The 22,674-nt window shown below is 37.3% G+C and overlaps 3 protein-coding genes across 3 annotated transcripts; 2 read left to right on the plus strand and 1 right to left on the minus strand.

The window, feature by feature from the left end:
• Positions 1-2,304: 2,304 nt before the first annotated feature.
• On the plus strand, positions 2,305-10,867 carry LOC122670495. Its single transcript, XM_043867397.1, has 4 exons — positions 2,305-2,891; positions 3,027-3,096; positions 3,202-3,296; positions 10,717-10,867. The coding sequence occupies exons 1-3, from the start codon at positions 2,718-2,720 to the stop codon at positions 3,258-3,260; spliced, it is 303 nt and encodes a 100-aa protein (XP_043723332.1). The 5' UTR covers positions 2,305-2,717; the 3' UTR covers positions 3,261-3,296; positions 10,717-10,867.
• A 1,335-nt stretch (positions 10,868-12,202) lies between these two features.
• Positions 12,203-16,555, minus strand: LOC122670450 (uncharacterized 38.1 kDa protein-like). The gene is made up of 9 exons (XM_043867328.1): positions 16,332-16,555; positions 16,132-16,187; positions 15,918-16,032; positions 15,713-15,811; positions 15,407-15,594; positions 15,244-15,303; positions 15,005-15,164; positions 14,848-14,916; positions 12,203-12,360 (listed from the first exon to the last, which is right to left on the minus strand). Exons 1-9 carry the CDS (start codon positions 16,479-16,481, stop codon positions 12,262-12,264), a joined length of 996 nt encoding a protein of 331 aa, XP_043723263.1. The 5' UTR covers positions 16,482-16,555; the 3' UTR covers positions 12,203-12,261.
• A 4,263-nt stretch (positions 16,556-20,818) lies between these two features.
• Positions 20,819-21,310, plus strand: LOC122670451 (copper transport protein CCH). Its single transcript, XM_043867329.1, has 3 exons — positions 20,819-20,906; positions 20,993-21,068; positions 21,155-21,310. The coding sequence occupies exons 1-3, from the start codon at positions 20,898-20,900 to the stop codon at positions 21,280-21,282; spliced, it is 213 nt and encodes a 70-aa protein (XP_043723264.1). The 5' UTR covers positions 20,819-20,897; the 3' UTR covers positions 21,283-21,310.
• The last annotated feature ends 1,364 nt before the right edge of the window (positions 21,311-22,674 follow it).

A 22,674-nucleotide genomic window follows, 5' to 3' on the forward strand; every position in this document is an offset into this window, starting at 1 on the left:
AATGCTACGACTTCTCACGTCACCATTTTGGTGACAACAAGATGCACTCATATTTTTAATACTCATGTTTTCAACATGTCTATCAAATACAATCGGGTATTTCCAATAATTGATACCACCCTTTTAGAGAATGGTTTTAAGTAAAGTCCTACGTGTAAGAGAATCTAATTTATTTAACAAAGCCTAAACCACATGTATGGAGACTTGTTCATCATTGCCATACATGCCCTTCAGGGTGACAAAAATGAGGTGTCTACACTTGTCCCTAGATTTGAAAATTGAATCAAAATTGAATGGAATCCGCTAACTCCAAAGTTTGATTAATACCAGTTCTCAAATACCATTTTAAATCTTTCACCAAAAAAAAAAAAAAAAAAACCATTTTATATCGATCATTAATATACTTAAATCTTCATTTGTTTAACCCTTTTCCCCATTTATTTATTTCGTAACAATAGTTTAATATCAATGAAAAATATCTTTTCTTGTTCGATATTCAATACTTTGAGATCTAAACTCCAAAAATCAAAGATAAAGTGAAAAATATTTGCTTCTTCTCAATTTTATTTTCTAGGGTTTGGGCTGATACTTTATCGAGTCGGAATTGATGGAGGCTGATACCTTGCTCAAATCCAAGTTTAAAAACTTGATCTTGCATTCGTGTTCCCCCCACCCACACGATATCACCCTCAACAAATAAGAAAGGGGAAGGGGAAGGGGAAGGGACTAGGGGAACACAATATGTTCTCTATCAAACTTCTTAGGGTTTAACCATTGTTTTTTTAATATACTTAAATCTAATTACAATTTGCACTAACATACTAAGAATGACTAGGAGCTTGGTTTGTAGAATTAGACTTTCAATTCACCATGGCAATAAAGCTCACAATATTGAGAGGGTGAGGGTGTACAACCCTCTCATAGTCTCTTTCCTCTCTGTTCCCCCCTCTGACACACTCTCTCTTTATTCTCATCACCTCTTATTTGATGAACCATCTCATGCCCCCCAATTGGTGGGGTGTGTAGATACTAAGGCATGTGGGAAAGTGTGCCGATCCTTTGTCTATATATATTGAAAATGCAACAATTAGGTGGGAGTCACCTTCAATGTTAATACTTTTACAAGGCCAATTAAGTCATTTAATCGTTCGACCTCTGTCTTGATTAATGAAACACCAATACATATTGATCATCATTCCTCAAGGTTGATTGTTGATAAAGACATATCATAGAAGAGGTTCTTCCTTAATGACTCCCCACAATAAAAATCAACTCGTTAATAATTGAAGATTGTCTTCATCTTTTGTTTTTGTAATTATAGTCCTCTTCTTATCATTTTTCTTTTCGTTTCAAGGGAAATAAATGGTATGAAAGTGAAATCAAAGCAAAACCAAAATATAAATTTTTGTAATCACTATCTAACATGATTGTGTAATTAACTCTAAAATATTATAAATTGTAACTAAATTTTTAATTTTAAGAAGAAAAATAAAAATTTCATTTAAAAAGTAGAATCATCAAATTTATTAGAGTTTAAGATCATTATATAGTCATGATTATAAAAGTTTTTATATTCTAACTTCAACCTGGTTTCACTTCCTTTTTCTTTCCTTTCCTTTAATTGCAACTAGGCAAGCCATCCTTAATAGACCTTTAGAATTAAGAAAGTCTCTTCTCTTCTATTATTCATGAAATAAATATAAAGTGAGAGATTCAATGATATGATAAATAATGGCAGTCAGGGTTACAAGAGGGATGCAAATCCTCATTCTAAGGATATTTTAGACATTTTCTTCTTACAAAGGAGAGATCTTATTCTATTTATGTGGTCTGGACTCTGGAACAACAAACCACGGTATCCCATCTCGGTTCTCTTGATCGGAAAACTTTTCTCCTAATGTATAAAAGCACTAACTTAAACCCAGAATCTACTCATTTTAGAAGACTATTTTGATAATGGGCAAGAGATCTCTACTTGGTATCATCCTAGAATGAATAATCGGACCCAATTTGACAAATTTACCCCTATTTTTTTTCTTAAAAATCTTCTTACCGTTATCCGTACAAGTGTATCGGATCAGTTTCAGGATGATATCGATCGATACCATTCCAATCCGGCTACAATCGGCCGATCCAATCCGAGATAAGGAACCATGCTATGGGGACATGAACCATCATTCCTCCAAAGTCCAATCACAACTCCAAAGTCTTAATCTTGTTGGTTCGTTATCATCCGCCACAGACCCACATTCCTATTTCAGACTTTAAACATTTTTTAAGTCTCTCTTTCTCTCTGTGTCTCTGTAAAAGTCTCTACGATTCTCGCTCAAGTCATTGATATAGAAAGCAGGAAAGGGTTTAAAGCTCTTATATTAAAACCCTGAGTAGGGTTTCCAACTTTCTTTTCGGATTTAGACAGATTTCAAATCCCCCTAACAGAACCGACAATGAAAGCCAAATAATCCTTCTCTAATCATATTCTGTTCTGTATTTGGAGGAAACCCATCTTCTGTTTCGGTCAAAGGAAATAAAATTACATACCTTCTTCATCTTCCCTTTTATGGGAAAATCACTTCCTTCTACAGCAAGGTTACAAGAATTCTCGAGGGTTACATCAGATAAGCTTAAGACTCTTAAGCAAGCAAAGCCCATATCGAAAAACTTTCTTCTCACCGGAATTAGCTGAATCGGGCGAATCGAAGCAATCGAAGTTGAAGATGGAGAATAGTGAAGGACAGACTCGTGTGCCGCTGAAGGAAGTGATCTCTGATTGCGTGAAGCGGTGGTTTGAAGACGCGCTTAAGGAGGCCAAGGCAGGGGACACTGGTATGCAGGTCTTGGTGGGTCAAATGTATTACAGTGGTTATGGAGTTGCCAGAGATGTCCAGAGGGTAAGTTCTTTTTCTCTTTTGTTTGGGAGTTTGTTGGGGGAGGGGGGTGGTTTGCAGTTTATATCTTTTTCTTTTCTTAATTTGGGTTACGATTAGTTCCTTTACTGAAAGTTTGATTTCTTGATTGGATTCTAGGGAAGAGCTTGGATTTCAAGAGCTGCAAAGAGTCGATCTTCAGTTTGGAAGGTCAGCGATAAACACCCAGGTGAGCTCTCTCTTTCTCTTTCTTCGCACGTGCACGACTTTACCATCTCTGTGCTATTCATCCTATTATGGTTCTGTTAAAAATGATCTTTTGTGGCTTTTTTAGGCTATAATGCAAGCGATTCGGATTCGGAGGATGAGTTGAAGGTTGATAACACCAAATAAGATGGTTTTCCTGTTTGAGAATGTAAAACAAGAAAAGTGAGTAGAATGTTCTCGCTTTGTGGTTGTTAAACTGCTTTACATTTTTGTACAAACTAATGAACTAGAAAGGCCTGTTTGTGCTTTTTACCATTCCTCGCTCTTGAATTGTTAATTTTGGTAGTCAGTTTACAGGGATTTATTCCTAGAAGGTTAACTCTTTTGCCTCCCCATCTCATGAGCATGCAAAATGCTATTACTTCTGAGTTTGTCATTCTTAGCTCTATTCAGATTGCCAAGTTCTGCTCTTGTGACAATTACTAATTTTCTGTTAGATTATGAGGTATTACAAAGTAGACAATAAAGCAGTGAGCCTGAATTTAAAGCGTATGATGGCTATAATCACTAGTACTAAGGATGGTGAGAACGATGTATGCAGTTGCTAAGTCTAGCATTAGGAGTGAGGATGAAGGAGTTCTTGGAAGAATGGGAAGATTAAAAAGAATGATTTAAAATTTATTTTCAGTAATTTTTAACATCAAATCTGCATAGGAAATGACAATTTTGAAGGAATCAATAGCATTGAACGAACTTAAAACCTTAGGTATTTCCACGTAATTAGCATGTCTGAAGTCAAAGTAGCTTTGAGAAAGATGGAAATTATTTCAAATTCATTTTCTCCTTACATATAGGGTTATATTCTTGATTAAGTAGTTTAGCTTAATTTCTTATTGTTTCCTATTTCTATTGTAAGTTCTTACTTTCCTATTTTGTTTAGGTCTTAGGCTTATAGCAAGGTAAGTGTCCTTTTCCTATTGTAGTTCAGTTTTACTTAATGCATAAAGATCCAGGGGCTGCTACGATAGAACAGATTGTCTATCGCCCAAGTTCTCTTCTTCTCCCTCTATCTCTTTCTCTCTTCTCTCCTCAATTCCAGTTACTGGTTACAGATTCTGGGTTTGTCACATGGTATCAGAGCTGTAAGCCAGTAACCAGTACCTGATTCTCTCCGTATTAGCCGTTTTGAGAGACGTTTTGGGTTTCTGGTTTGAAGAAGGAAACCCTAATTCATAGAAGACGAAGAACTAGGGTTTCGTATACTGATTTCAATGAAGATATGTATGAAAATCATACCGGATCGATTGCTTATTTGCTGCTATATCGATCCCTGCTGCTGGAGTTCTTTGTTGAATCAAAGGTTCTCTGATGCTACTGCTGTCCTTTGTGAATTTACTGAAGTTGCTGTTCTTGGTATGTTGCTGAAGATGGTAACATCCCCCTTTGTTATTTATGTTTGTTGTTGATAAATTCCCTGCTGATTGGTGTTTCGATCGGTTGATCGATCAAATAAAGATTTATATACTGCTGGTTTTGGTTCCATGCTTTCCGCCTCTGGTTGATGATTCAACTACCGCCGGATTATAGCTCTCTTGGTCGAAGGTTGAAGAATACTCCAACATCAGGTTGAAGTCGATGGGGGTGTTGGGGTTCTGGTTCACTACTCTCGTTACCTATTTTAAGTACTGTTTTTCTTGTCCTTCATTTTATTACCATTATTTTATTGCCTCTTTGTTATCTTGGACGACAACGTCTATGTCATCATTACTTTATGTAGTTTCCATATTTACCCCTTTCTTCACCATTAATCCACTCATGTCCAAATTTTATTATACATTCCAAGTTTACCTTTTGGCCTTTGTTTGTGCTTATATTTGAATTTCCACTAAATTACAGCCATGCTGTCTTACAATATTACCATTCCTTCTCCTTTATTTACCAATAGCCCCTTTCAAAATTCTGGTTATTTACCAAACTGCTATTGCCTTTTAATACTTGGAGTCTTATTGATTGGGTAGGCTCATAGGCGGTCCAAGCTTGGTTTTGGAACCGTGGATTGCATTATTTGGTATATTTTCTTGGGTGCTCCCATTTTTGTTGCCAGAGTTTATAGGATTGCCATTGATCTTATACATCTGCCATATTATTCCTTTGGTGGGCCCTTGGTCGCATTAGTTTGGGATTTTCCATTTGGCTTATATAGTTGTTTCGCATGGAGTGCTGATTGTTATTACTATTTGCTTGGATTTGCTTTAAATTTGGCCTACCTAACATTTTCTTGTTTATTGTGAGGAGGCGGTTGAAAATTATTATTGGGATTTTATTTGCTACCTTGAGGGGGCGCTTGAGATTATTTTATCGGAGATTATTTGTGGCTTCTCTTGATGACGCTGATTATTATATGGTGGTTGCATATTTTTTATTGCAACCTATGCCTTATTTATTTACGTGTCATGCTATACGTGAGGGGAGATTGGAGATTCTTATCTGCTCAAGTCATTAGTTGGAGATGATTATTATTATTATTATTATTTTTTATTTGTTCGTGTCCTCAACAACAATTTTATTTATGAAGATGGTATTCAGCAACAATGCATTTTATCTGTTCGATAACAACTTGATACCATAGTTCGAAAACTCGTCTCGACCAGGTCGAGATTCTCGAGATCTTGCCGAGATCTCGGCAAGACAGTGCATTTTTTTTTTTTGGTTTCAGAATGATGTTTCAGTGGGAAAATGACCATAGTTGTCTTTGAAACTTTAAGGGAAGCTTGTTTTAGGTTTAATAAACATATTTCAATCTTCAAATTGAAAAAAAACCCCCCCAATTTGGTGTTTTGGATTTGTACCCTTGGTTGGTAGTAAAGGCCGAACCCTTAATGTAATTTTTCCTATTTTACGCATTATTTGAATGATATGAGACATAATTGGCAAGTAATACAAGTAAATTATGTAATAATGGATGTAGACACATAATATTGAATAATTATTTAAGAAATAGTTAAAGACTTAAAGTTTCTACTACAAACTCCTCCACGTGAAGTGTTCACAATGCATATTACATAGACACCCAACAGTGAACAATACATTAGTCATAGACACCCTATTTCACTAGTCTTCCATGTCCCAAGACTCCCAACTGCCAACAATACAATTGATCTCTTCGTAGTGATGTGGCAACCCCCAGTAGTTTATCCCAGTTGTATTTAGTGATTATGTGGCCAAAAAGTCAAGCAACATGGTTTTTCCCCTTCTCTGTCGAGTTGCTTCGAAATTTCGAAGTATGCTCTCGAGTTGGTGCTTTTTTATAATGTGAAATGTAGCAGTTTTCCGAAATTTCGGTGAGACAGTACAAAGTACCAAAATCTCGCCGAAATTTCGGTCGAGATATTCGAGTTTAGTGCATATTATGTGTCTCGTATGTAAACTCATCTCGAGCAGCTCGAGATTCTCGAGTATTGGCGAGATTTCGACGAGTTTTAGAACTATGCCTGATACTAAATTATTGGTCCACAACAACCTTATGTGGTTTGGTTCACAACCTAATGCAGTCTGGTCCCCAACAACTTGATGCTGCTACTTGGTTCACAACAACTTGATGCTGAATTATCAAAGAATTTTATTTGAGACCTCTGCTTGGGGATCAGGAGTGAGTCTGATCTTTACTAATCAGATTTTAATCATGTGATCTTAACTAATCATGTCATTGTTACCTTGTTGTTGGAATGCCTTCCTTGAGAAGGGCCTTATGTGTAGCCGTTGGATGCTGCACATTGATCTTTCTTTGAGAAGATGAATACCTACTACCAGCCTTCTTTGAGAAGTGGTTTTTTTAACATTGTTGTTGCTGTTATGATGTTGTGGATTGGTTAGTGTTCCCTACCGCTTATTTTGCTTGTTACTATTTGGATTTTTTTGATATGAAGATTATTATCTATTGATGTTGCTAATGATTGGTACTTGAGCTGATATTACTACTTGAGTGAAGTTCTCTCCATGCTCATTGGCATCTATGACTGCTACATATGTTCAAGACTGGTGTTGCCTTTAATATCTGTTCTTATTGTTCCAAACTGGAGCCTTGCGCTATACTCCAACTTGAAGGGGAGTATTAGAGATTGTACCATGGGGGTTATATTTCTGGTTAAGTAGTTTAGCTTAATTTCTTATTGTTTCCTATTTCTATTATAAGTTCTTACTTTCCTATTGTGTTCAGGTCTTAGGCATAGCAAGGTAAGTGTCCTTTTCGTATTGTAGTTCAGTTTTACTTAATACATAAAGATCCAGAGGCTGGTATGATAGAGCAAATTGTCTATCATTCAGATTCTCTTCTCTCCTCTCTCCTCTATTCCAGTTACTGGTTTCAGATTCTGGGTTTTTCACAATCCTTTCTTCATTTCCTCATTTATTGATACAGCCCACCATGAACTTAAGAAAACTTTTTTATTCAGTTTTCCTCATGGAATTACATATTGATTATCGTTGCTCTGTTTTTATTTCTCTCTCTCTCTCTCCCTTTAGAACTTGATTGATGCTAAAGAAACACTAGTTTAGTTTCTGATGCGATGTTCAGTGATTTTATTTCTTTCATCATCACAGTTTTCACATAAGCATAACCTAAATAACCTAACGATTTTGGTTCGTTGTTTGCATGGATGATTTTCCACTCTTCCAGTCTATTCTACCTTATGTTTAAGAAGAATTAATATTCCCACATCTTTTCACTACCTTTGCCTTGTCAAGTTACAGCCTTTTCTTGTCCTTTTGGGCTTTTGTTTTGCAGTGAGCTATGTAACTCCTTACCTTGGCTGTAATTGGTCTTTGCTGCATATTACTGAACCACCTGAGTCAGCTTTCCATATTTTATCACCAATTGCTGATTATTTGTTTAGGCTAAAAGTGGGCCATGTTACTTCTATTTTGGGTTGGCTGGATAAAATTCAGGATTTCTGTTTAGAATTAAATACATGTGTCGGAGATGCTTATCTTGAAGAGAATTCCTTTCAACCATAGTTGGCAAGGCGTCGCCTAGGCGTCCAGGCGCCTTGGACGCCTTGTTTGCTTAGTTGGTGTTGCCTTGAATTTTGACCCTCTCCACCGCCTTGGGTCACCTAACCGCCGTGACAACTATGCTTTCAACTGATCATTCTTTATGTGGGTTATTCTTTGCTGGGACAAAGTCTTTCTCTTCCAGTTGACACAATTCTCAAACAATCTCCAGGAGGGATGATAAATCTGCCACTGAAGATTTTTTTTGGGGGTGGGGAGGAGGGGGGGGGGGATAGAAAAGACTCTGCTCTCTTCTTCTAGTTTTGGTGAATGGAAGAGCGAGGGGGATGAATAGGGGTGTCTAAAGGTCGGTTCGAACGGGCTGAACTGGTGGCTGGGCTGGGCTGGGCTGGGTCAAACTGAAGCAGGCCCGATAAGGGAAGGCTTGGTCTCGGTTATCTCTTATCGGTTTGATGTCGGGAACGAGGGGATCCATGTATGACTTTCAATAGAGCTGATTGGAGAGCAAGGATCCATGTAGCCGACCCCATTTAGTTGGGATATGGCTTCGTTGTTGTAATCATCATTTAGCGATTTCAATTTAAATATATTGTTAATAATAATCACTAAACAAAGGGCGTACCCAGTGCACGAAGCTCCCGCCACTGTGGGTCTGGGGAGGGTCATAATGTACGCAGCCTTACCCCCGCTTTCGCAGAGAAGCTGTTTCCAACCTTCACCATTGCACCAAGGCTCACCCTCAATAATAATCACTATTAACATTTATTTATGTTCTTACCAACCAAACGAAGAAGCCCTGGCTGAGCATGCTCTGATTTGCCAGTATACAATAGATTATGACCTTGACATTCTTCATGGCGTGATTAAATGATCCTCTTGAATTTTAACAGCTGATGTCAACAATAATGCTTCCATCCTTAGATGTTATCAATATCTTTATGGTTGATACTAAATTTGGTGGTAACCTGGTAATGAATCTGGTTTCTTTTTGTCTGGTAGAATATACATGGTGTAGGTTTGTTTCTTGACTACTAGGCAAGTGGGTCCTCACCCAGGTCCGAAGGATGTCAACTTAGCATCTTGGAACCAAATCTTGTATATAAGAAACTCTATCCCCTAGCCTTGGATTATCTTAACTCTTTAAGGAATGTAATACTGGGTTTTCTGATGACTGTCTGTGCCAATCTCTCTTCCTTGCTAAATTAGAATTTCAGAATTATGATTTGCTTGGGGTGGCTGTTTGAGTGTCCAATTCCAATACTCCTTTCAACCAATTCAGCTCTTTTGTCTTTGTCAGAAAAAAAACTTAATCTTATCCATTTTATTACTTTATTAACTGAAGAATGTCCTGAGGTTTCTTATTTTTAATCAATGCCTTCCTCACCTTTTGTAGTCCATCTCATTTTTAGAAATCTACTCTTTTGCTTTTAAACTAAAATACTCTCGGCATTGAAACTGTTGGGTGTTTTTTAAACATCTGCTTATGTTTAAGCCAAAAGCATATAAATTGTTGTTTGCTCGCAGACTAGAAGTTTTGTCCGGTAATTTACTCGTATAGTTGTGAAAAGTTTGTTAAAAAGATATCTAATGCAGCGTGGAAATGTGTTCCAAATACTTTTCATTTTCTGATTCTTCTTGACATGGGTTCGGACAGCTTTATTATTTGTACATGACTACCATGAAGGCATTAAATGTTGTGTTTCTTCAGTGATTTTTTTCTTCTTGGACTGGCTTACCATTTCCATGTTGAATCCCTCTTGATGGAATGATTGAGTAAATTTGCTCTAAGTTGTACGTGCGTGTGTGTTCACACACACAATCTGTTTTTGCATGTGATGCTTTAAGGTTGGGATGTCAAGTGTTTTAACCCTTGAGAATTTCCAGTTTCTTAAGTCATCTGGCCTTTATATTGTTTCCTAATGAATTCAATAAGGAGCATGTGAAACTTCAAATGTTATTAATTCAAAATATGCAGCTTGTGCAAAAGGAGCTCTTAAATTGTATATTGTGACATGCCAATCTAGAAAACAAAGTCCTAATCAATATCCAGACAGACTGATCAGGGATTCCCAGCATTTGAACACACACACTCTCGCTCTTTCTCTCTCTGCTTTTCTTTTTTTTGGGGGGGGGGGTTGGTTGGGGAGGGGAGCTGAAGAGGATTTTAGGCAGAGTGAGATGCCATCTGATTCCCCAACTATGCATTTTGACTGATATTCTGCCTAGGGATTTAAATCATTCACCTACAGCATAAAGAACAAATATTGGTTAACAGATTCTCCATCTTTTACGTGGTTATATTTCATTCTTTCATTAAGAATTTGAGAATAGGAAAGGTCAGATGTTGCAGGCTAAAATTTTCAACAAATATGTGAATCCTCCAGGTTCATATTATCTTCAATGTTTCTTGTATTAGCTACTCATTTTTAGGTTTTTGTCATTTCTTCAGATGTTGGATATATTTTAACTTGTGGGCTACTATATTTAAATTGTCTCCAGGTTTCAACTACGTCAACATGTAACATTGCTCAAACAATTATACATTGCAGAATTAGGCATTTTGTGTTACTTGAATTTCTCCTTAAATAATCTCTCCATTATGCACTAATATGATGGTGTTCTGCTCTGGCAGGGTCATGAATTTTAGCTTTCATCTACTTCTGCTTCTACAAGGTGCCTGGACCAGATCTTTGGTTTGCCTGATCATTTCTTTCATGTGTTTTTTCCCCACCAGTTATTTCGTATTCAAAGTGTATGTGCATTACTTTTTTTTTTTTGGGGAGGGGGGGCAGGGGCGGCGCAGGGGGGGGGTTGTCTTGAAAGAATTTGTAATGAAAATGTTGGATTAGAATAACCTTCATAATTCTTAACTATTTCATTTTTTCAGTACTCTGTGATGTTGATAAACTAATGCGAGCACCATTGTTTGATACATAGAAAAAATCTTAATATTTGAGACCGTTTGTTGAATGATACATTCTGTGATCCCATCTAATTATGTAGATAAGAGCGAGTCTATGTCTATAAGCCCAACCTTGCCCCTTACAGTGGTTTGAGACATCCATTTCAATACTTCCCGCTTCCTACATAAGAGGTCTCCAGATTGCTTCTTCTTGAATGGTGGACACCCTTTTAACAGGGTATGAATGACCTGGGAAAAGAGGAAGTTATATAGATTTATGTGGGTGTATCCTTCCTGCAGGTTGACCTTCAGGCAAAGAGAACTCCAAGGAGGAGGCTCTGATCAATCTCCACTCATCTTATTCTCCCTACCCCCCCCCCCCCCCGCTCTCTCTCTCTCTTGGATTGGAAGGTTGAAAAGGGAGGGAAAAAAGGTGGGGGAGGGGGGTGGGTGAACATGTTTATTATATGGCCTTTCTTCTCTGTGCGTACAGTATACTTTCACTGATAACACAATGTGGAATTTCATCAATGAGCATGAAAGGGCTAATGAGCAATAAATTTTTGGGTGTTGTTTATCTTTTTATTCTTGTTTTAAATATTGGATGGATTCTCTTGTTGATCCAAATGGTCTAATTTTCAGTGCAATGATGCAGTACTGTGGCGTCCAAGTTCTCTCCATTGTCAACCAAGCATGGGGGAGCAGGAAGTGTATGATTGTTCCATTTTAGACTTTGTGTGTGTAAAAGTCTCTGAAACCAATTATCAATATGATCCAGCAATTTTCGTTTGCAAAAGAGTGAAACTTAGACTATATGAAGTTGCAAATTTATAAGTTTATTTCACCTGGATGCTTCAGTATCATCACTAAACCTCTGGATCAGAGGTCATCAGCACCCTATTTCTTTTACACTATAACAACTCGGCCTTTTCCAAACTAAATGGAATTGGCTACATGGATCTTTGCTCTCCAATCAGCTCTATTTTTTTTACACTACTAATACAATTCAATTTCTAAAGTTGTAAATTCTCAGCCCCACTCCCCCCACCCCCTCCCCCGCGCGCCAAGGGGTTGGGTTGTGGGTGTTAGCATTATAAAGTAAAAGGTAGAAGCTGTCTTGAATTTGATCAATACTTTAAAAACAATCCTGACTGACCCATCTGGAGTTGCATGGCAGATCCCAATCCCATCCTCTCTAGGACATGGTGGGTCTTCTTTGGGAGATACAGTGTTAGTATTTTCTTTTGCTCTTTCTTGCTACCTCAAAAGGGAAACTTATCTGCCTTCACGTCGATCTTTTCTCCATTCCCATGGCTTTTCAGGGTTAGATTGAGCCCATAACCCAACTTTAGCAGCTCGAGCCTGGTTCTCCCACTGGCATAACAAAAGTTCATTTATAGATATAATGTTAGTTATGTCTCTGGTTTTCATCCTACTGGTTTATATATAGTTTCTTATAAAGATTGTGGTTAAGATTTTAGCTTACCATTTTAATTTTATGTTAAATAAATTTACGCAAAAAGAATGCTACTTTGTCACGTGCCTCCTGAATCCAGACACTGGAGTGTAAAAAAGTACCGTGCCTCTCATGAAATAAAAAAACAAATCTATGTTAATGCCCATGCATTCGCTCTCATTGGTTTTTGCATTGGTGTAGGTGCTACATGACCAGACAACAATCTCTTGCCCATAAGTTTATATCTCCTTCTCAAATTACCTTTGTTCAAGGATGTCAGATGTTTGATAACATTAATACTGTCCAAAAGAGTTTTTCATTTTCTAAAGAACCATAAAGGGAAAAGGGGATGGGTTGCCTTAAAATTAGATATGTCCAAAACTTATGATAGAAATAGAACGAGGGTATTTATGTGCCATTCTTGAATTTTTGGGTTTTAATTCCCATTGATGTGATAAATTGGAGGAAAGTGTTTTTGAATATATTGAACCTTCTAGGGGGCTTAGAAAAGGATGTCCTCTTAACCCTTTTTTGTTTATTCTTGCTATGGAATGATTGTCTACACTTCGTAACATTATAGAGATCTTAATCTTTTTCTTGCCTCGAAGATGAGAAGATTGGGTTTAGAAATTTTCCATCTACTTTTTGCCCATTATATTCTTTTATTTTGTTGTGCTTCTAAAAAAGACATGTCAACCTTATGATCGGTATTAGAACTATTTCATGATCTCTCAGGACAACAAATTAATTTTGATAAAAATGGAGTTATTTTCAGTAGGAGTACTTCTCTTGCCACAGGATTTATGGTCTATCAAACCTTGGGTGTTAACGATATTCCTTTGTTTGCTGTCTACCTGGGAACCTCTGTATCTAGATCTAGATCTAGTGGATCGAATTTTCTCACACCCAAGGCCAAGGAAGAATCCCTTGACCAATGGGTGTCGGTGTGTGGGATGGATATCATGGATAGTGCGGAGGGTGTTTTCGACTTTGACTAGTAGGGGGAGTAATAATGGATGGGTGGGTGAACCCTTCACGCCTGGTGAAGGAAAACTGTTTTATTTAAACTTTATTCTTAATAGGGTCAAAGAATTAGTTAACCAAATGAAAAATTCCTCTCCTCTCTCAAGCATGGAGGTCTGTTTTGATAAAAGCTATTATTAAAGTTCTCCATAATGCTCATCGAGATTTTTGGATTTGTCTTTTGACAAAATCAGGGTCTTTCTCTACTAAAGTTGCAGTTGTGTTGTTATCTCGTTCGCATGGAAAGGTGGATGCGATATAAGGCTATGGAATTTTTTTTGGAAGCTCAACATTTATCCCAATAGCAAGATCTTCATTTGGAAAAAGTTTTAGTTTGAGAGCTTAAAACCAAGAAGAAACTCTCTCATTTCTTGAATATTGATTCTAATTTTTTTTTTGTAATAATGAAATGGAATCTGATTGGCATCTTCTTCTATCTTGTGACTTCTACAAAAGAATCAGGGCAGTACGGCCTCTAGGGTTAAGGACTGAGTACCTTGAAGCTCCTTCTTTATTTCATATTTTTAAGACCTTGGTTTTGACCCAATCGTTGTCTAAACAGGTTAAGGTAGTAATTCTATCTGTGATTGCTATTTCTTTTTATTTTATTCAGTTGCATTGAAATCATTATATCTTCCAACCTAAACATCCTAATCCCTCTTCTAGGTTGCTCCATCAGCAATTGACACTTTCCTTCATTAGCCTACTTGTCTCTGAGATGTCTGTTCTTTTCTTACTCTGATGCATAACATCTCTAGATGGCTTTCTGATTTGCATCTTTTCAAATCTAATGTCTCTCTACTTTAGATTTATCAAAGTTTATGTTTAGGGGATCACCCTATTATTTTTAGTGATTAGTTTCAATCTTCTCAAGTGAGGTAGGGTGGACTTCAGTTATTTTTTTCAATCAACAGTTTATTGTAGCTTTTGTAGATTATGATATTACAAGATGCACCCAGGAAGCAGAAAATCAGGGACGTGCAACAAGGATTGCAGGGTGCATTGGAGTTGAAATGAAAAGAGTTAAAAGGTGTGGATAGATTGCAAGGAGCTGACTTATTGGTTCAGTAAGGGGCCGGAATCTGAGTGACCATGGGAGTTATTTCTGATACTTTACGATGAGAATGTTTCAATTAATCATATTAGGTTTGTAATATTGCTTAAGAAGAATAGATTGTTAGTTTCAGTAGCTTATCATTTGGCTATGATGGCCAGAACAGATAAGCTTAGGGTAAAGATTGTTGAGAGTCTAGACTCTGTTCTGTTTCCTTAGTTCTTTTATAAAGTTTTCTATGCATTAAAAAAAAAAAAAAATCAGTTCTAGATCAAACAGAGGGTTAACAAAAACATCATGAAAGGACAATGGTGTTTTCGGGACTCACCAATGCAAGTTCTGGGCGACGGTCATAAGCGGCGTAATGCCATGCAAACCCTTTCTTGAGCATGGTTTCCTGTATGAAGGATAACACATGGGTAAGAATCAAATAGATAAATTTCTTACTATAATTTAATGAAGGTAGTCTATGTTTGATCAAGCACCTGCACAAACACACCATTGCTATAGATATCCCCAACAGATCTGCCATAACGGTCTGTATCATAAACATAAATTTTCAAACATTTTCCCTGTACCAGCTTGATCAGCTTATCTTTTGCCTCCTTTCCAAAGGGCATGGAACTTTCTGGTGCATCTATGCCCCTGCCTTATAATAAAGATGTTACACATCTGATCTTAAGGCATGTAAAACCCTGCCAAAGACATCTACTACGATGCTTACCTTAGTCGAATCCGATACTTTCGAGCTAGAATGTCCTCATTGTCTAGACCAGTTAATACACTGTCAAAAAGCAAAATGAACAAAAGATATAAACAGATTTGAAAGGCAATTGATACCTTAAACAAGGTTATGGAGACTTAATATTGTGGGTAGAGTGCAGTACCGATATCCTGCATCAATAATGTTCTTGTGAAGTGCATCTGCCTTTACATAGTCCTTGGCTGCTCGGGCTTTTGATCTTTCGATGGCGGCGAATTGTACATCTCTGGGAACAGCAGATGATTCTCTGGGGTCTGAAGTATCTACATAGACTGTTATAGTGTCCCCATCTGCCACAGCTTTTGCATCCACCTAGTTTCAGTAGTAACTTGTGTTAATCCAGTTACAGTAGGAAAAATTAGACACTTTGAGCTGATGACTTAATTTTGAGATTTGAGTGGCAATCAAGAAAAGGAGATTGTGGCCTTACAGGTAGTGTCTGCAATTCAAATTTGACTCCTACAGGCACTGACAGAGGGACTGGCTCAAGAGTGTGAGGAAGAGGAAGACCATAAAAGGCCAATAAACCCTATAAAGAGAAGACCCTTGTTGAGAAACTGAGTATAAAGCTCTGCAACACATAGAAATTACAATAAAGCTCCATGGGAAAGAGATTTGTTTTTCCAATATTGAACCTCAACATCAGCCTTTTGGTGTCTCTTCAATGTCTGAATGACAAGCCTTGAAGCTTCTTCAGGTGTTTTTGGTGGGGACTTTGTTTCCTTCCATGCATCCAACAGTTTTCTGTACCTTAAGAGCACAAATCCATGGTCATATTATGAACAATTTTATCAATCAATGGCTATTGTAGTGATTATTTTCTTCTTTTTTTTAATATATTAATAATACCAGTTAGCTTGAGCCTTCTTCAACGAAACGACATGCTGGCTTAATCCTTCAGGAACCTTTCAATCAAGAAATTAGAAATGTTAATAGACCTTCAACTACTGTGATAACCTAAAAAATGGGGGTTTATGAGAGATGGGTTAAAACCTAAATTGAATCAATCATCCTGAATTCAAGTCTGAAACTGAAGAAGATAGGCATACCTGAGCTGTGATGTCAAAGTGAAATAGGTCATGGGAAAGTGCAGAAACCCCAACCGTTGCAGCAGAGACGCCATGAGGACCAAGTGATTCAGATTCCTGAGTTGAGGGTTTGCAGCAGTTACCCCATAGAAACCTAAGAGCATTCCCCATTCTTTATCCTCTCTACCCAGAAACACAGAAAATTTCTCTTCTTTGGATAGATTTTGTGAGAATTTCAGAAACAGAAACACAGAGAGAAGAATTATAGATTGAGGGGCGGAGGAAAGGAGAAGGAGAGGAGGAATGAAAGAAATTAAGGAAAAGTAGGGCAAGCAACCTCTTCAGTATTTCTTTAATCTTGAACTCCAACGAATCAAAATCTGTTTTTTTTTTTTTGGTTAATTTCAATGAAGATGCCTTGACTAGCAGAAAGTTCCTCAGGCAAAGGAGAGAAGAGAGAGTTCAGAGGACACGTGGCTTCTTTCTATTTGCTTGGCCTCAATGGCCCAAACTCACATGTAGATTCCCCTCATTTTCTTCGAAAAAGAAAATAATAATTTTTTAAGATATCCAAGTCAACGACTCACTCAATGGCTTGATTTGTTGGATTTGGCATATTGTGAAGGCGGCGTAGGGACCCACAACAATTATGCAAAAAACCAATCAAAGAATATTAACGATGTAGATTGAAGCTGTACTGCAAGAACAATATACCCTACTTCAGCAAATCAACATGATAAGTATCAATCATAATAATCGGACGATCCTAATTTCTTGGTTTCAGGATTGTAACATGCACCTGCAAAGTAGTAGATGAGTGGTCGTTGACAAAGCTATCTACCTAAAGGGGTTTCTTTGAGTCTAAGAAACGCGTCTTAAGGTTCAATCACAGGATAAATTCCTGAGGATGCGTTTGGTAGGCACATGGAATGCAATTAAATTTATTTTGAATCCGCGTAAGAATTTTTTGAATTCAAATTAAAGTGGTAACTTTTCCCCAAGTGAAGCACCATGAATCTAACGTATAAATTAAAAATTCCTTCTTTTTGAGCAAGAACCAAAGTTTGTCTTCATCTATGGTTAAGAGAGAATCTACATGATAAAACCCTTTGATTGGATTGAAAAAAGATATTTCGAATCTTTATAGATAAAAGGTGAGAATTAATTAACTATTCCTAGAATCCAATCATAACGTCAAATAACCTTGAAATAAGAGATCCTCTCTTTACCTTAGGTGGGGTGGCAGAAAACTCTCTCCTTTAAACAAAACTTATTTTCATGTAAAATTCTTAGATTTTGATGGATATACGTACCGTACCCTGAATCGAACATTGTTCTCATTACAAATTACATTTTAAGAAAGGTGTATATACTTATTAGATTCTTAGATTTTGATCGGATTCTAGAATCCAACTTCTAGAGTTGGATTTTCAACTTCAAACCTAGTTTCCAAACATGATAGCGAAAGCTATGGTGCCTAACACACAAAGAAGCTCCAAAGATGCTGCTGACTCCTTCTAAGGAATTCTGGCCATCACACTTCATGCCCGCTTTACTTAACTTTTTGCCCAATCTCTTTGCATTGTTAATGCAACATTACCCTGAAGATCCTTTAGTTTTAATCGTGCAGCATTTAGCGCTATGCACATTACTTGGAAAACAATCCTTTTGTATTAGAAACTCCGTTGTAAAATTTTTGCATTAATTGAAGTTTCTTTTATCACCCAAAAAAAAAAAAAAAAAAAAAAAACACATAATTGCGAAAAGGTTGAGCCGTTCCAAATTTTCAAACCTTGTTACTAGTTATTACTATGCCCAGCTCTTAGAATATATGCTTGTGACGATGTACATGGACTAGTCAGCCTAGTTTCTTGCTTTTAGACTAGAATACAGAAGTAGGCACCAAGCCAAACATACGTAAGCAGTTTTAGTCCAAAAATAAAATAAAGAAAGAGAAAGCAACCTAGTTGCTTGTGGTATGTGGGCCTGCGCCCAGACACAAGGTCGTGCAAAATGACTGTCTCATACTCAGAGATTTTGGCTTTTCTATGGAGGCGCGACAATGATTTAGCGTCACCCTGTGTCTAGACACAGGGGCCACATTGTCTTTTAGAGTTTTTTTTTTTTTACAATAATGTTATTTATGAGACTTTTCAATTTTTTCTGTTGTCTCTATCATCTCTTCACAAAACCCACCGCGTCATATATAAGCTTCACCCCAAACAAGCGGAGTCATATTTTAATAGCACTTGAAGCGTTCCATTATATAAAGAAAAAGAAAAGAGGAAAAAAGTGCCTCGTAACAGTGAAGCTCGATATGAAAAGTGCGTATGATCGATTAGAGTGGTCATATGTTAGTCGCCCGCTATCTCGCATGGGTGAGTTATTCGATTTTAGTTATTAGAGCAGAGAGATGTGCTATCAAACCATCGAGGGAAATTAGGTAGGGTGATCCATTGTCCCTTGCCCTATTCATTTTATGCTCTCAAGAGACTTGAGTGGTCTTCTATCTCAGCACATTGCAGTGGAAAATATCAAGGGAATTAGCTCCAGATTGGGTTTCAACCTGGAGCTACTTTCAACAAACGGGTAAGAAACAGAGAAGACATCTGAAAGGTCTCTACTCCTTTATATATAGCTTGGACTTTATAGAAGGCACGTAAGGACCTTGTCTTTGGAAGAAGGCAGTGGACAGCCAATGAGGTTATTCTGTCGGCTCGAGAGGCTCACAGTGAATTCTGCTTAGTAAATCATCAGGCCCCTAGTGAGCCTCCTTTCCTTGTTCACTCTACTCCTCGATCATCACAAACAAAGGTGTGGTCACCCCCTTCCATTCCTTATGTTAAACTGAATTGTGATGTCTCTTGGAGCTCGGGTCGCAAGAAGAGTGGAGTTGGATATATTCTTCGTGACCATAAAGGCTGTTCCATATATTATTGCAAAATCAGAAGTTGTCCATCTTGATGGGGTTCTGGAAGGGGAGGCCTTGGAATCATGTATGATGGAATTATCAAAGATTTGATCTTTTTTTAATTCTGTCTGTAACTCACTAGAGGCTCAGGCCGATTTATTAAGAACAAGTAGATCTATGCTAGGGGAGTTAGTAATGTGTCAGGAGAAATTGGTACAAGAAGCCATGGATACACTTCTTGATAATGGGATCCGTGGACAACCAATAAGGGATGGTCCTAATAAAGTTTACGTACAAGTAGTTTTCAGATGTAATTGAAGGCAAAGAAGAAAGATTTCACGAGACTCTGCTTGGTAAATAGGTCGATTATTCAGGGTGTTCCGTCATTGTTGTAGGCCCTTCGCTTTCATTACATCAACGTGGATTGCCTCGTGAAATAGCAATAGAGCTTTGCGATTCGTAGCACCCTTGTAGAGACTATATCGCATTGTGTGGAGCACATTCAAGTGGAATCAGACTGTTAAGAGGTTATTAGGCATATTCAAACTTCTTCTTTGTCTGGTCCCCTCTCTGTCAGCCAACATAGCTGATATCGCCCATCTGTCTTCGAATTTTCTCTCTTGTAAGTTTTTCTATATTTCTAGGGAAGTCAATTCTACTGCTTCTACTATGAGTTTAACACGAGATGAATAGATTATATTTTAACCCCCAGCCCCCTCCCCCCAAAAAAAAAAAAAAAAAAAAACTTCAAAAGTGACAATACTACACGAATGCCATAACATGCAAATCAGGGTGAAATACCATTCTTGTTGGAACTTTTAAATATACCTTTTGACAATAGGGGTAGAATCAATCAGACTAGTTTTTTCGAATAGTTTAAATGAATGGTATCAATACCAAAGAAATAAAAAGAAAAATCAAATTGATATAAAAATATATTCATGACCAAATGATGATGTAGATAACATATCACCCCCATGAAAGATCAACTACAGTCAATGGACTACGTTCTTCTCTAAACATGATTGGACTCTTGGGTCATCATGGCGAAGTCGAAAATATATACCCCCTTCCTAATACAATGCAACGTGATTGATGAGAATGAATTTGAAGATTCCCTCCACACCCATGGTGTAGAGAAACTTGGTCCATTGCTGAATTTCAAACCAGGGTAGGTTTTTATACAGATTTCTTAGCGTACTTAATGGGTTAATTCTGTAGCTTGGGTTTGGAGCCAGCAGCCAAGGCTTCCAATATTAACTAATGTCACACAACAATCAAACTGGAACAAGGTTGGTGCTGCCTTTAATTTAGACCTTTACTTTTTTTTTTTTTTTTGGTTGAAAAGAATTTAATTAAATATGGACTAGTTAACAAAGAAAAGAATCTAAAAAGACCTTTTCCTGATGGCTTTCTTAATCTAAAAGGAGGCCTTTTAAGTTCCTTTCTTGTGCATATAAATGAGGTAAAGCTCTTCCCACAACCAAACTATATCCAAGAGTACTGCTACTTCTTTCATCAATTATTCCTCCTCCTCAAGTAACCTTACCTTCAAAGGGTCTTCAAGATTTGTTCTCTTACTTAATTGAATCTACAGATCTTAATTTCAATAAGAGAGAGCTCAACCCATTGAAGCCCTCATTTTCCCTGTCTCCTAAGTCCTATTAATCTCAATCATGGCTACTGTGAGTTAACCCTTTTTGTCATTATTGTGAGAAGTAGTTATAACTTCCTTTTAATTAATGAAAAATCTCTTCCACTGCATTATTAGGTGGTAGAGCTGAAGGTGGGTTTGCATTGTGAAGATTGCATCAAGAAAATCTTGAAGGCCATTAAAAAGATTGAAGGTATATATATTCCTCTCTCTCTCTCTCTCTCTCTCTCTCTCTCTCTCTCTAAGTCCTGTTAAAAGAAAATTTTTTGTGGGTGGCAGATATTGAGAGGTACAATGTTGATACAAAGCTGAACAAAATCACTGTGGCTGGTAATGTAACAACAGAAGAAGTCATGAGGGTCCTTCGAAAAATTGGGAAGATGGCAAGTTATTGGGAAGAAGACTAGAGAAGAATTAATCTTTACATCTACTGGATCATATATATATATATATATATAACTTGAAATCACATTTCCTGGTCTTTGGTTGATCTCTGATCTATCGATCGATATCGTTCGCAGCTGTATTAATTACCCAAAATGGGGAAAATTGGTGAAGAATTAAGTTGCAGAGAATGATGTTTCATGAAGTGATTTTTATGCATATATATGGTGTGAGAAATTAAAGCAGCAACTAAAAGTATGTTCTGTTCTGTAATAGCAATAAGTAAAATATATATTTATAGTGAGATATTGAAGTTGTTATCAGAACCAGTAACTACTTCTTGAAGCTGCAGCCGTGGTTATGTTAAGTGGTAGTAGTAGAATTAAAAGGGTTATTAATTTGTTGCTCTAGCTTCATCAATGGTGGCTAACAAATCCAAGGATTGCAGAGGTTTTAGTGGGTTGGACTCCTGGTTTGAGTCATTGAGATTCTACATCCCTCAAATCTGAATTGGGAGACTTGTTGCATGCAACTTGAAAGGGAAAAAAAAATCTTTGGTTTTAGTAGTTTTTTCAAAATATCCTTTAAGATTCCATTTCTTTCACTGTGAGCCCGGGTAGCAGGAAAGTCCCTGCAACTCAGGTAGCAGCAAAATTTTGTCTACTTGAAAGCAACTAGGTATAAAAATTCGTTTTCCCAGCCAATTGACTGTTGGATTGGTTTTAAAACTTATGGATTAGTCAGAGATCAAATTATGGATTCAAATTCAATCAAATACCCTTCCATGTATGTCATTAATGGGAGAGGGATAGGTATGCCAGCGGTATACCGTATGCTAGCATCCTATGTGTCTATCTCTCTCTGCCACTCTTTGAAATGACTCCCTTACCCCTTAAAGGGAGGAAGAGAGAGACAGACACATAGGGTGCTAGCATATGGTATTTCACTAGCATACTCAGCCTTTTCCCTGCCATTAATAAACATTCTTGTATTTTTTTTTCAGCTATTTGTATATGTCCGTGCATCCTTCCATATTCCTTTTATTTTCAAAGTTCTATCTTACCACTTGACGAACTTTTGGGCTGAAACTTGAGACATTAAAAGGACCTACCTATTCACAAAGTTTGGGTCTCACCCGATCTATTACATGGCAAATATTTGGGCTTATTTGTTTCGGCTGTTCAAATAAGCTTATCAGAATTCGAGGAAACTTTTGTCGTTATGTTAAATATTATTTAAGACAAGGGGTGCAGATTTCATTTGGATTCCAATATGAAGATTGTTGGAACCAAAACTCATTCATATTGATGCCCCCTACGTATGCTCTCATTGACCCTCGTGATAAGGCAATAATCTCTTGCCCATTTTTTTGTGCTACCAATATTGTGACATTACAGGCAACACTCCCCCCCCCC

Source organism: Telopea speciosissima, chromosome 8 (assembly GCF_018873765.1).
Source record: "Telopea speciosissima isolate NSW1024214 ecotype Mountain lineage chromosome 8, Tspe_v1, whole genome shotgun sequence".
In the NCBI taxonomy this organism is placed as follows: domain Eukaryota; kingdom Viridiplantae; phylum Streptophyta; class Magnoliopsida; order Proteales; family Proteaceae; genus Telopea; species Telopea speciosissima.

Bases quoted from the DNA above. Each gene is read 5' to 3' on its own strand.
- LOC122670495 (XM_043867397.1), top strand. From the start codon at position 2,718: ATGGAGAATAGTGAAGGACAGACTCGTGTGCCGCTGAAGGAAGTGATC. The intron at 2,892-3,026 runs GTAAGTTCTTTT...ATTGGATTCTAG, and splicing joins TTGCCAGAGATGTCCAGAGG to GGAAGAGCTTGGATTTCAAG. The intron at 3,097-3,201 runs GTGAGCTCTCTC...TGGCTTTTTTAG, and splicing joins GGTCAGCGATAAACACCCAG to GCTATAATGCAAGCGATTCG.
- LOC122670450 (XM_043867328.1), bottom strand. From the start codon at position 16,481: ATGGGGAATGCTCTTAGGTTTCTATGGGGTAACTGCTGCAAACCCTCA. The intron at 16,188-16,331 runs GTATGCCTATCT...CTTGATTGAAAG, and splicing joins ACTTTGACATCACAGCTCAG to GTTCCTGAAGGATTAAGCCA. The intron at 15,304-15,406 runs GTACTGCACTCT...GCTTTTTGACAG, and splicing joins ATTATTGATGCAGGATATCG to TGTATTAACTGGTCTAGACA.
- LOC122670451 (XM_043867329.1), top strand. The intron at 21,069-21,154 runs GTATATATATTC...TGTGGGTGGCAG, and splicing joins GGCCATTAAAAAGATTGAAG to ATATTGAGAGGTACAATGTT.